General features: G+C 40.3%; 1 protein-coding gene and 1 long non-coding RNA gene across 4 annotated transcripts in view; one reads left to right on the forward strand and one right to left on the reverse strand.

Moving 5' to 3' along the window:
- The window catches only part of LOC145513130 (uncharacterized), a 93,338-nt gene that overhangs the window by 12,257 nt on the left and 66,577 nt on the right, over positions 1-14,504 (forward strand). The window contains exon 2 of the long non-coding RNA XR_014059138.1: positions 2,967-3,088. This is a non-coding gene — a long non-coding RNA (uncharacterized LOC145513130). The remainder of the gene's footprint in view (positions 1-2,966; positions 3,089-14,504) is intronic.
- SLC12A1 (solute carrier family 12 member 1) overlaps positions 13,823-14,504 on the reverse strand; it is an 85,285-nt gene continuing 84,603 nt past the window's right edge. For all 3 annotated transcript variants that reach the window (XM_081508528.1, XM_081508527.1, XM_081508529.1), the window contains exon 26: positions 13,823-13,995. In XM_081508528.1, coding sequence (XP_081364654.1) covers positions 13,860-13,995 — 136 coding nt within the window. In that variant the 3' untranslated portion in view covers positions 13,823-13,859. The remainder of the gene's footprint in view (positions 13,996-14,504) is intronic.

Here is a 14,504-nt window from a genome sequence, read left to right on the forward strand (position 1 = left end):
TAAGTGATCTTTCTGCATCTACTTTTTAATGCTCAAAATCTAAAAGCTTCTCATCACAAATATAATAAAATCCAAATTCCCTACCATGACCCAGGGCCCTTTATATTCAGACTCTTTGAAAAAAAAATTATTTATTTATTTACTTTTGGCTGTGCTGGGTCTTCATTGCTGTGCAGACTTTTCTCTAGTTGCAGAGATGGGGGCTAATCTCTAGTTGTGGTACACAGGTTCCTCACTGTGGTGACTTCTGTTTTGCAGTGCATGGGCTCTATGGGCTCTAGGGCACGTGGTCTTCAGTAGTTGTGACTGCTGGGCTCTGGAGTACAGGCTCAGTAGTTGTGGCGCATGAACTTTGTTGCTGCATGGCATGTGGTATCTTCCTGGACCAGGGATCAAACGTGTGTCTCCTGCATGGGCAGGCAGATTCTTTACTGCTGAGGCACCAGGGAAGCCCTAATCAGACTCTTAACATTCAGCTTCAACTTGAGTCACATGCATCTCATAGGCTCTAGACAACAGCAGCTTCTCTTTTGTCTGAGGACCTTTGTCCATGTTGGTCACTCTGCCAGGAGTGTTCTGCTTCTTGCTCTTCTTATGGTTAGCACTGTCAAAGACGAAATAATGAATCAGTGAGGAGATGGATTTTATTCAGGCTATTGCAATAGGGGAAATCCTCAGATCTGAAGATTGGAGTATGCATTAAGTTTCCTGTCATTGCTATAACAGATCATTGCAAAACTGGTGGCTTTAAAGAATAGAAAGCTATTCTATTATAGTTCTGCAGGCCAGAAATCTGAATTGAATCTTAACGTGGCTAAAATCAAGATGTTGGCAGGACTGTGCTGCCTATGGAAGGTCCATGTGAGACTGATCCCTTCCTTTTTCCCACATCTAGAGCTGAGTTCCTTGTCTCATGGTACCTTCCTCTGTCTTCAAAACCAGTGATGTAGTATTTTTTCCCTGACTCTGCTTCTATCATATGGCTGCCTTCTCTTTTACCTACAGTTGTCTCCTTCTGCAACCCTCCTACAAGGATATTTGTGATTCTACTTAGGGTCCAACCAGATAATCTAGGATCACTGTCTCACTCAAGCTCATTAACCACATCTGCAAAAGCCCTTTTTCCGTGAAGGTAAGATATACATAGATTTCAGGGATAAGGACATGGATACCTTGTAGGGCCCTTATTTAGCCTACTGCACCATGTCTCAGCACGGGGATTGCACTAGATTTTATAGAGAGAAGCAGACAAGTTACAGGTAGAGTCATTTATAGTTGGGATTGGTTTTTTCAATCAAAGGAAGCTTCAGTGAAACAGAAAATGTTTAGTTGGTTTCAGGGGAACAAACAATTCTAATCTAATTATTCATGAGACAAGAAAGTTAGAGATCTCTAACTGTGTCAACAAAAGGGGAATGGTCTGGGTTTGGCCTTGTCACCAAAAATGGGAGCCATTTACAAATCTTATGGGAGTCATGAGAAAGAGTGGACAGCAAGCCTTATCTGAGCTTTGTGGGGAGTGATGGCTCATTAAAGTTAGTCATTTTCTAGAACACAAAAGGATGGGGAATTTGGAGAAGAAAATATTGAGATGTCTTAACCATCATTGTTTTCTAGGATCCGAGGGGGTCACATAAAAGTTCAGCACTGTCATCATCTTCTCATCCTTAAATCTATTTTTATAGATGCCCTCCCTCTCTAAGTACCCTGCATAAGTACTGCCCTTTCCGTTATTCTCTGTCATGCTTTTCTCTTTATTTCCTTCACAGTATTTTTCATAATCCATAATTATTTTGTATGCTTGTTTGCTTGTCTCTCTGTACCATTAACTTTTTGAGACCAGAGAAGATGGTTATTTTAAGAGCTTAGAACAGTGTGTCTGCATATCTTTAGAGCCTGGCACATTTTGGTTGAATTGACCAAAGAAGCAATACCAGATGGCCAGCAAACTCATTGGTAGTGAAATAAATGAGGATAAAAATAACGGTGAGATAAACAAGGAGAGACATTCTAGGCAAGCAGGACCCATATATTCAGAGACACACGATGGAGGGTGTGGAATGTGGTACATGGCTGGCATGGGATAGGGCTAAGCCTGATGGGCTTAGCTACACAGTGAGTCAAAAATCAGACCTCCAAGGAGGTGGCGGGGGAATACTTCCTATTCCCCTCAGTGCCTGCATCCATTCACCCTTCCAGCACATCTTTCTGAATGTATGCAATTTGCTAGGCACTGGTCTAGACTTTGGGGATAGAGCAGAGAACAGACCAGACAAAAACTAGTCTGACAGTAAACAGAGGAAGCAATTAAAATAAATTGTGCTGAATGTTAAAGAGAATAGCAAAGCATAAGAGTGAGATGTGGAATGTAGGCTTGCAGTTTAGAGAAAGTGCCCAAGGAAGGCCTCGTGAGAATATGCTATCTGCCAGGTATAGGATTCCCCAGTGGCTCAGTGGTAAAGAACCCGCCTGCCAATGCCGGAGACACAGGAGACGTGGGTTCAATCCCTGGGTTGGGAAGATCCCCCGGAAAAGGAAATGGCAACCCATTCCAGTATTCTTCCTGGGATAATCCCATGGACAGAGGAGCCTGGTAGGTTACAGCACATAGGGTTTCAAAGAGTCGGACATGACTGAGCACGCACACAGGTGTGGGATTGGGGGTGGAGGCCATTTAACCAACCTTGAAGGAAGTGGCATTTGGGAGAAAGGCATTCTAGGCAGAGATCACAGCAAGCACTCAGATCCTGAGGTGCAAATGCACCTGTAAGAAGGCTTGTGTGGTCTAAACAGAGTGATGGGAGGATAGACATTGTAGAAGATGAGGTTACAGAGGCAGGGACTGAGGGTTGCAGTTGTAGGGCCTTAGAAGCTTTTGTAAGGACAGTGGCTTTTCCAGTGAATTAAATGGGAAACCATTGGAATATTTTGGTAAGAGGAGTGGCATGCCCTATTTCATTGAACAGGATTGCCTGGGCTGCTATTTTGATACGAGACAGAAGAAGATCAAAGCCTGAGGCAGGAAGACAGTGCAAGAGGCTACTCCGTGATCCAGGAAGACCCTTCAGGAGGCTACTCCGTGATCCAGGTAAGAAATGATGGAAGTAGCGCAGAGCAGGAGGTGGCAGTCAGAATGATGAGAAATGGTTTGATTCTGGATGTACTCTGAAGCCAGTAGAATTTGCTGGTGGGTCAGATGTGAAGTAAGGGAGAGAAGTCAAGGATGACTACAAGATTTATGGCAAGGATGGGGTTGCCATTTACTGATATTTGGAAAAGCGCTAAAAGAGCATCTTTGGGAAGGAAGATCAGTTTGAGACACATCACCTCCAAGGTGCACAAGTAATACTTTAAAAAATATAACCCATTTTGAAAATGCTCCTGTGAATATTAGGAAATTATAGAACTGATAATCATATCTCTCCAACGTGCTGGTTGCGTTAGTTTAATATCTTTCAAGACATGTTATTGCTTACTTCTCCGAGCGTCTCACCTTCCCTGAGAAGTTTCTACCACTTCTTTGTTGGGAGAAGTACAACAGGAAAATTAGAAAATTTAAGTGTGTAACTGCTTTGGAAATAACAACAGGGAAGTCTGTAGGTGAAATCTCTCCTTTTCCTCATCTCTTGGGCCTCTGAAAGAGCAGCTGAACTGAACTCGGAAGCTGAGGAAAGCCACCAGCTTTGGGGAGATGGCTGCATAAGAGCAGAACCCTGGCTTTGGCCCCCAGGGCTCTGCAGCCAAGTCCACAGCTCGGCAGTTACCATGTCTTTCTCTAAAAAGTTAACTGCCTGGCTTTGGCCCCCAGGGCTCTGCAGCCAAGTCCACAGCTCGGCAGTTACCATGTCTTTCTCTAAAAAGTTAACTGCCTAGCTTTGACCCTGAACAACCCTATGCCAAGAGATCTTCCAGTCTGAGATGGATAGCCTCGGCTCCTTGCTCCAGGCGTCACTGCTTGTCACTTTCTCTGAAGTGATGGCACTCATAACCTGGACCCTGGCCTCAGCTTCTTAGTTCTTCCGCACTCCTCATCTTGAACTGCCCAACTTGAAAATACACGCTTTAAGTCTCACCCAAGAGCTCCGTACACCCTGCTTCACTGCAGAGTCGTTCCATGTAAATTAATTTTCCAGGTATCTGAAGCTTAGCCATCCTTCGATGTCAATTACATGAAGGGAAATTTTTCAGAGGCTGAACTGTAAACATTACTGCTTTCTTAACCAGAGTGCATAAAACAAAGCTGAACTTGTCAGGCATTAGGCTGTCTTCCCACCAAGTGATGATGTCCTCAGGCTCTAGTGAAGTATCTGGAGTCTGTGCCTCCTACACTTACAGCCTCAAACCGCTGTGTTTTTGAGGCTTGTATTTCCTTTTTAAAAAAATTTTTGATGTTTTGCTGCACCATCCCTGCTGTCATTTTTTGCTAGTTACTGCTTGTTTATTTGGATACTTCACAAACCATTTTTAACTTATGATTCCAAGCTTGGGTCTTAGTAGCTGATATAAGTTCTTCAGAAATGTGGGATAGCATTTGCGGTCATCAGAATTGTAAGGTGGCCCCTTCCATGCTCATAACCTATGAAATCTCTTCCCCTTGAATCTGAGCTCAATTTATGAGTATGATGGGATGGCCACTCCAGTGACTAGGTTACCTATGTGTTTGGCAAAGTGAAGGGACTTTGATTGTGTAATTAGAGTCTCGTGATCAGTTAACTTCAAGTTAGAAGGAAGATTGACCCAGGTGAGGCTGACTTAAGCAGGCAAGCCCTTTGAAAGATGACCTAGAGGTAAGAGGTTTCCTCTCCTGTTGGCCTTCAAGAAGCAAACTACTGTGAGTTCTATAGCAGCAAGAAGATGAATTCGACCAGCAAACACATAAGCTCGGAAGAGGACCCCGAGCCTCAGATAAGAACAAAGCCCTGGACTTGCCTGGTGGTACAGTGGATAAGAATCCACCTGCCAGTGCAGGAGACATGGGTTCAATCCTTGGTCTAGGAAGATCCCACATGTCATGGAGCAACAAAGTCTGTGCACCACAACTACTGAGCCCTTGCTTTAGAGCCCACAAGTCAAAACTACTGAGCCAGCATGCCACAACTACTGAAGCCAAAGTGCCTGGAACCTGTGCTTTGCAACAAGGGAAACCGTGACAAGAAGCCTGCACACCGCAGTGAAGGGTTGCCCCCGCTCAGCACAACTAGAGAAAGCCTGCGTGCAGCAACGAAGACCCATCACAACCAAAAATTAATTTAAAAAAAAAACACAGCCGTGACCAACACCTTTACCGCAGAGTTGTGAAACCCTGAGCAGAAAACCCAGTTAAGCTGTGCCTGTACTCTCAACCATAGAAACTGTGAGATAATAAATAGGTATTGTTTTATGCTGATACATTTGTGATAATTTATTATGCAGCAACAGAAAACTAATACAGCATCCTATTTAGATTTTGTATTTGAAAGGGTAAAAGCATACTGCTCTTGCAATGCGTGGGTTCATACAAACTTAATCACATTATTATAATTACCCCATCCTACTATGCATAATATCAATTCTGAGTTTTATTCTGCTCAGGAAATAAAACTCCAGAACCTATTAAAATTATATTTGTCCATTCCTGAGCCTCGGCAAATAAAATATGCAAGGCAGTAGTGGTAAATTCAATTCAACATTTCTCTTCTCTACTACTTTTTCTACCCAGAAGAGAGTTATAAGTTAGAAAAACAAAATCTAAAAAAAAAACAAACCCAAATGGGACAAAATTAAACTTATCAGTGGCTGTGTGGTGGGATCAACTTTTTCTACAGTGGTATTTTAGAGCTGCTTATGTTATAAATAAGTACAACAAAATATAATGGTATAATATCTCATATTTTTGAGTACTTTATAAAACTTTTAGAAGTTTATTTCATATGACCTTCACAATATATGTCACTTCAAACATGAATTAATAACCAAACACAGCCTCGCAAGCTAGTAACTTGTTTATTCACATATTTGACTTTTAAAATATTGTTTTTGCATAATTATTATTGGTATATAATAAAAAAAAAATCTCTTTCACAGCTGTCCTTCATTAATCTTGTTTTCCTCTCCAGATTCAACCCTTAACTGGTTTCTTGTGCATTTCTCTAGAGGTACTCTATGCAGTTACAAATAGATACTCAAACATGATACATTACTTTGGGGAATTTGTATTTTACTAATACAGAGTATTAGCATCAAGTAAAATTTGTATTTTACTTGATATATTTTGTTGGAATTTAATAATTTACCAGGATAGAGTTTTAAACGACATTCTCCCAAGTTGTACCCATAGTTCCTTGCTCATTTGTAAATTTGTGTTTAAATTTTATCCTTTGACTTTCCTTCTTTTTTTCTTTTAGCAATAGCAACAAACAGCACTTAAGTTTATCAAATGCTGTTTTTGTTCTAAAAAAATAATGTCGAACAGCTGAGTATTTACCACAAAGTACTCAGCTTTTAATACACAAGATCTCATTTTCTTGTAACAACCCTCAAAAGCAGATCTTTTAATAATGCTCATGTTACATAGGAGAAAATGGTTCTTCAGGAGGCCAGGTAATAAGCCTTCCACTAGTAAGAGGGAAAACTGAGACTCAGCTCCTCTCTTTCTGACTCCAGAACCTCAGCTTTTAATGTTACTTCCCCGCTTTTCTTCTTTAATGTCTTCTTCATGCTTTCCTTTAATTACTTTGTACAGTTTCTAAATTCTTGAGCAGATCATTAATTTTCATTTTCCTTATTTATTGATAAATCCATTTATGGATATAAATCTACCTCCAAGCCTGCTTTATCAGCATAAAATACATTTTGTTATGTGGAATTCTCAATGTCATTTTTGCTAAATAGCCAAATGTGTTATTTCTTTTTTAGATATTTGTTTATTTATTTATTTTTGGCTCTGCTGGGCTTTCACTGCTGCTTGGGCTTTCTCCAGCTGCAGCAAGTGGGGGCTAATTTCTAGTTGTGGTGCTTGGGCTTCTAACTGTCGTGGCTTCTCTTGTTGTGAAGCACAAGCTCTAGGCGTGCAGGCTTCAACAGTTGTGGCTCCTGGGCTCAAAAGCACAGGCCCAGTAGTTGTGGCGCACAGGCTTAGTTGCTCCACAGCATGTGGGATCTTCCCAGATCAGGGATTGAACCCGTGTCTCCTGCACTGGCAAGTGGATTCTTTACCACTGAGCCACTAGGGAAGCCCTATTTCTTTCTTTTTTGACCTGAAATAATTAGAATTTTATTTTTGCAGTTAGATTTTTGATGTTGTTTATATATTTGTAGATATGATTAGTTTTACTTATTGTGATAAAAGTGCAATATTTCCTATTTCTACATTTTAGAGTTTACTGAGTTATCTTATAAGTAATTTGTTTTTATAAACATTCTATAGATTTCTAAAAGACAGTGTAGTCTTCGTGGGTGAACACTATGTACCTATTAAATCCATTTAAAAAAATATAGTTTGAATTCTTCTATATTTGACCTGTCAAAGGTAGTGATATAGGTGAGGTGTTTCCTAAGAAAAATGGCTTTCATAGTGACTCCTCATTTTCAGCAATTCTTATATTATTTGTGTCAATATAATATATTATTTATTTACAGAAAATTCCATTATTATCATAGCTATATTGTGACTGTATATCTTTTATAAATATAAAGAATGATGCTCTCTTGTCCTCCCTAATTCTTTTAATCTTAAACTTTGAAATTAAGATTACCAACTCTATTCTTTTTATTTGAATGTCTCTATATATCTTTATTTATTCTTTTGTTTTTAACCTTTTTTGATGTATAATTTAGAATATTATGCTAGCAGGTAGAATAGTGTTTAATTTTTTTAAATTAAATTTGAGAGTCTGTTAAAAAAGATGCACACATTTGCATTTTCTGTTTATTTCTTGTATGTTTATCTTCTATAATATGATTTCTCTTTTTTTAATGATAAATTTTTTCTGACATTTTGGGATTATTTTTTCCCTGTTTTTATGCTCTTTAATGCATCAGAATTTATACACAATGTTTTAAATTCTGTTAGGAGACAAATTTAAGCTATTAAAAAACTGTACTCGAACCTAGAATTATCAAAATTATTAATGCCAATGAGAAAATAGTGTCCATCGATCTTCCCCTGTGAGAAATGCTGAGTCATTAGTGCTCCTCCTGTCCTGTGGAGAAACAGATATAAACTGAGTGGAAAGATGAATAGAAGAGTGGGACTCCGAAGTGGAACTAAATTTATTTCACTTATGTTTCCCTTTTTTTTTTTTATATGCACAGGAATGATATATGACTTAAAATTCTATACCTACCTAAGCCTAAAAAATTATATCTCAACTCAATTAATATAACAAGATGCTAAGTGATAGAATATTATATCATAGTTGAAACAGCAGAGATTTTTATTCCTTAGTGGGCCCTAAAATAGTGTGTTTAGAATGGTGTTGTAGATAAGATGAAGGAACATATTGTATGTTCTTTTTGAAAACATTTTTTTCTGCATTAAAAAAGGGAGACTGAGGTGGGTGGTTGCACCATCAGAAATCCTAACGAGGTAAGAATGACCAGCACACCTTCCCTGAGTGAGTGAAAGTCACTCAGATGTGTCCAACTCTTTGTGAGACCATAGACTGTAGCCCTGCAGTCTCCTCTGTCCATGGGATTCTCCAGGCAAGAATACTGGAGTGATTTGCCATGCCCTCCTCCAAGGGATCTTTCCAACCCAGGGATCGAACCCAGATCTCCTGCATTGCAGGCAGATTTTTTTTTTTTCTTTTTAAAAACTTTTATTAATTGTCTTGCTATGAAAGGACCTTCTCTAGTCTATAAATTCAGGCAAGCCAAATAAAGAAAGCCTTGTTGGGAAGAATTTCCCCAGTTGTCAGATTCACTTCTTTTACGATCACAGTTGCGTTATGGCAGAATCACAAACAGGTCTCAGAGCAGCTTGACTTGTCCACGTTCTGTCTCCTGATACCACTGTGACACCTCATTTCTTTGAAGTCAGTGAAAGTGAACGTGTTAGTCACTAAGCTGTGTCTGACTCTTTGTGACCCCATGGACTGTAGCCCGCCAGGCTCCTCTGTCCATGGAATTTTCCAGGCAAGGATACTGGGAATGGCAAGGGTTGCCATTCCCTTCTCCAACAGGCAGATTCTTTATCATCTGAACCACCAGGGTTGCCCACACCTTCCCTGGAGAGATTTTACCTGTAGGTCAGAGCTAGCACACCCTGGGGCAGCTGCTGGCCCCAGGGGAATGCCTGGGTCAGTTGCTTGGGCCTGAGCCCTCTTGGTTTGACCTCTTGGCTCTTACTGAGACATCATGGAGATGCCCTGATCTGTCAGCAACTGGGACATCTGAGATACACCCAAAGAGGAATCTCTCCAGTTCTCCACTCGGGAATCCATACAGATTTCATCCTTATGTCAGTGTGTCCCCAGCATCTCTGCAGAACAAAATGGAAATATCTAGGTGGACTGGCTCCAGGTGAACTGTGGGAGCCAGCAAGGAGCCTGTAGATGCTCAGTCTGACAATGAACAGATGTGCCAATCTTCTGTGATGGACACAGTGACCTCCACCTCACCACCTGGTTATCGTTACAATCCTCCTATTTAACTTCAGCTAAAGGTCTCATTGCTATCATCTTGCAGTGCCAGTTTAGGAGCCCTGCATCCTAACAACAGCGAGACCCAAGGACAGGAATACCCATCTGAGTTTTCTTCTCTGTGTTACGAGAAGTTGTGCGCTGAGGGCTGATTTTGTCTCTGGCTCAACTGCTATGGCTGGCACATATCTTTCTGGTGCCTTTCAAGGACACCTACGAGATTCTCTCCTGCAACACCCATGTCTGCTTTGAGTACTCACTGGATACACCTTGTGGCTTCTCCCAGTAGCCCTTCTCGGTAGTCATCCCAGTGCTGCACTCTCGCTGTCCTACCTTCAGCTTCTTACCTCTTCACATGCAAACTGCAGGGAGGGGTTAGTGGAATCCTCCCAGGGTCTCTTGCAGTTATTTCCTGTGACACTGAGTTTTTCTCAGGAGCGTTGGTTGCAAGCTGACCTTTTCTAGCTTCCATCGATCTCATCTCATATAAACTCAAGCTTGATTGTGTTTCTAAAAATGTATAATGTACATGGCTTCCTTTCTTGGTTTCCTGCTATGATGCAGAACTTTCCTATTTGTGTGTTTCTTTGGTCATTTCAGAGAGGATCTGATAGCCGATGGAGAAAGAGACATAGACACCTTTGCTCTAGTTGTGTGTTTTGTTTTGTTGGGTTTAACAGAAATCTGGTCATTCTGCATTTAGAGTGCAGGATGTACTGGGTTGGCCCAAAAGATCATTTGAGTTTTTCCATGTTATGGGAAAACCCGAACAAACTTTTGCCCCACCCAAATACAAAGAGAACTACCATGCAAATTAGTGATTGAATATTTGGATCTGAGACTTAGGGAAGCTCTGAGTTAGAGATATACATTTAGAGGTCTTCCTTGGTGGTCCAGTGCTTAAGAGTTTGCCTTCCAATGCAGGAGGTGTGGATTCTATCCCTAGTCAGGGAGCTAAGATCCCCACCTCATAGCCAAAAAAATGAAACATAAAACAGAAGCAATATTATAACAAATTCAATAAAGACTTTAAAAGTGGTCTGTATAAAAAATCTTTTTTAGAAAAGAAAGAAATATAAATTTGGGAGGCATCAGCCCGTAGTGAGAGTCACATCTCAGAAATAGGAAGTCTGCCTAAAGCAGTAGTTCCAAAATCTCGTGGATCATCAAAATATACAGATTCCTTGGTCCCTCTCCTATAGATTCTAATTTAGTAGGCTTTTATGATTGCCTTCAGGAATCTATAATCTTTTTTAAAACCTTCCATTGAAAGAGTTCTAAAATTGAGTATTAAGGGAAGACATTGTAAGACAATGCTCCTAGTATATTCCTCCTTATATAAGAAAGTTTTATATCAGTGGGTACCTGGCTGTGTTGTAGGATGGTGGCAGGGTCATCAACTGAAAAAGTGGTGAAGATTTTGAAAAATCATTGTGAGGAAAGTGTAGGGAAGCTGATGAGACACATGTACAAAATGAGGGGACAGAGGAAGTTGGATATCAGTGAACAGGAATGTGTACCTTCTCCTTCTTGCACAGAAACCCGATTGTGAACATAGAGACGGTAGGAGGTTGGGCAAATAGAGTTGGATAAATCAAAGGACAAGGACAGGACACTGAAGCCTACAGAAATCCGCTGGCAGCTGACCATACTCCCATCTTTTCAATTTTCTGCTGCCCTAACCTGTTTTCTCTGCTCTTGACCTCAGGATCACCCATCCCTTTTTCTCTCAGTCCATGTTCTCCTCCTTGATTAATTTCTCCTTTTTTTATCCCTTCAGTCACTGTCTTATCAATAACCTTCAAAAAATTAAATAACTAGTTTAAGGTAATACAAGTAATAAATGGTGAGACTGAGATTTGAACTTAGGTCAATCTGAGTGTTTTTTTTTTTTTTTAAATCACTACTTTATTTGACCCCTGCAGTCGGCATGGTGATGCCCCACCCAGACCCTGTTTAATAAAGGCCTTATTGCCTCAGCATCTGGGAGTGCTGTCAGCAGACAGACTTCAACTGTCCAGCCCTTTGGGATGGCTCAGCTGCAGAGACTTGCCACGTCCAGGTTCATACCCCTATCCTAGGCCACCCACCTTCAGTGATTGATGTATGTGGGAGTATAAAGGTCTGGCCCTCTCAGACCTTCTTGGGACTACTCTGAATGAACCTTCTGTCTCCAGAGCTCCCTGTGGGGTCACTGAGGCTGTCCTTGGGACTGCATTTCAGCTCACCTTTCTCTAACCCTTCCTGCTTTCTCCTCCTTCCTTCCAACGGCACTCCTTAATAAACATGCTCCATGCTAAACTTTCTGTTTCTTAGGGGGCCTAATATGCAACAGCTTCTCCAAGAAACAAAAGCCAGAATTTCCTGTTATAGGAGTCACATGACTTCTCACTGTTTCCAGAGACCCTCTCAAGTGTTTCTGAAAAGTGTCAGGGCCCAGATGAAAAGCTGGGTGCTCCTTGTCCTGGTCACCAGGATAGCATCTAACCATTTGAATTTCAGGTACAGAGGACTTAAGAGAGGGGGTTAACCCAGGCCTGGGTTAAGTCCAATGGTGTCAGATGCGGAATACAGATATCCTGCTTCTTACGCTTTGCTGTTTCCCTTTTCCCTCCCTAGTCATCCTTCTGAGGCCAGAGTCTGACTTGAAATCCTAATCTTGAATCCCAGCTTTAAACAACCTGCAAATGAGTGAGGCAACTGATTGAAATTTTCAGGCTCACATCTGATAACACCAATACAGTGTGACTGTAGTGACTGAATGGAAAAAATAAGACCAGAGCAAACGAATTTGAGTGCTTTTATTTCAGGTTGACTTTTTCCCCCTCATATTTTTTATCAGTTACAATAAACAGTCACAATATGTCAGGGAAAAATAATCAACGCATCCGTCAGAAAAAAATTTTGGTAGTTTTTAATGTGATTAAGTATTGTAGGAATACTAACAAATGAAAAAAAATCAATACTTATATATTCCAAATTTGCAAATTTTTCTACATCAAATTTTAATTATCATTTAACTCTCTACAATCATTATGTAAAGTAACTAAAAATATGATTCAAGATATATTTCTTTATAACAGTTTGAAAATGTGTGATATTTGGTTTCCAATTAGACTCTATGATGACTTCATCTATGCTAACCACTTAATTAGAAAAAAATATTCAAAGTAATAAAATGTCTAAATATTTAGTAGGGAAAGCAATTAAAATTTATATATTAAGAACAGAATATATTGCATATTTAATCAGAATATATTTTGCTTCCTCTTTCAGCTAATGCATTTTTCAGTCAGCCCCAAATTGAAGCTGTATGTTATCAGCAATTGCTTAGATCACTCTCAGTATATAATCTGTTATATTAAATAATCTTACTTAGGTAACTGTTTTAAACATTGTGGAGACTCAGGTTACCTCTTAAAGTTTTTAGTTATTGATTTTCAAATCTTCTTTGTGAGTGTAAGCTTCTCAGAAGGCCAAGTATAATCATGTTTCCTGCCCAATTGGTCTTTTCCTTTGATAACCACCCATGGTTACTACCGGAGAAGGCAATGGCACCCCACTCCAGTACTCTTGCCTGGAAAATCCCATGGATGGAGGAGCCTGGTAGGCTACCATCCATGGGGTCGCTAAGAGTCGGACATGACTGAGCAACTTCACTTTCACTTTTCCCTTTCATGCACTGGAGAAGGAAATGGCAACCCACTCCAGTATTCTTGCCTGGAGAATCCCAGGGATGGTGGAGCCTGGTAGGCTGCCGTCTATGGGGTCGCACAGAGTCGGACACGACTGAAGCGACTTAGCAGCAGCAGCAGCAGCATGGTTACTACACCAGCCTGTCAATAAGCATTTAATGAGAGACTGCTGTGGGGCTGAGGCCACTACCAGGCCCTAGAAGCAAACAAAAGATTAGGTGTGCCTGGAAAAGCTTACGATAAGTTGAGTTTTCATGGGCATAATAAGCCAGCATAGGTTTGCTTAATTTTCAAATAGCATTGACAAGATGTTTTTCTGGGGGTACCATTGGCTTTGAACCCCCTTAAACTGATAAAAAAATAGTTCCCATTAAGTAATAATTTAAAAATGGCAAAATTTACTTGGAAGCTTATAGGATAGTCTTCTAGGTTTGAATATCCACAGATCACATTTACAGCATAAAGTACCGGAAGTTGTTTCCTAATTATTCATACATTAAATTAAAACGTGTTCTAATCCTTTATCTTTAAGGATAAAGATCTTTTAGGAGTAAAATGTCAGGACATTTTTGTGATTTCCTCTAACTAGTAAGACAGGAGGGAGGTTCTTCGTGAGGATTTCCAACCAAGCCATGTACAACCAATCTGATATAGATCCTTTTCTTGCCACTGGAAGGCTCCTGACAGCATGGAAGAAAAATAAAGAACAAACATGACAATTAGTACCAACAGTAACATCATTAGCTATCTGAGCTATATAATAACAAGTAGCCTAAACCTTATATATGCCTCCTCCACAAAATGAAAGCACTGAAATTATTTTGAATATAGATGTTAAACTGAGATGTTTCTCAGACAATACAAATATTTACAAACCAGAAAAATAGGCTTGGACATTGTAATAGAATAGAAAGTGTGAAGTGAAAAGTGCAAGTGTTAGTCGCTCAGTTATGTCCAACTCTTTGCCACCATGTGGACTGTAGCCTGCGATACTCCTCTGTCCATGGAATTCTTCAGGCAAGAATACTAGAGTGGGTTTCCATTCCCTTCTCCAGGGGGTATTCCCGACCCAGGGATCAAACCTGGGTCTCCTGCATTGCGGGCAGATTCTTTACCATCTGAGCCACCAGGGAAGCCCATTAGAATAGAGGCAAAGCATAAATAGATTTTCACTCTTTAAATAGAAAAT

The sequence above is a fragment of the Giraffa tippelskirchi genome, chromosome 7 (genome assembly GCF_054371585.1).
Source record: "Giraffa tippelskirchi isolate mGirTip1 chromosome 7, T2T-mGirTip1v1.2.pri, whole genome shotgun sequence".
NCBI classification, from domain to species: Eukaryota; Metazoa; Chordata; class Mammalia; order Artiodactyla; family Giraffidae; genus Giraffa; species Giraffa tippelskirchi.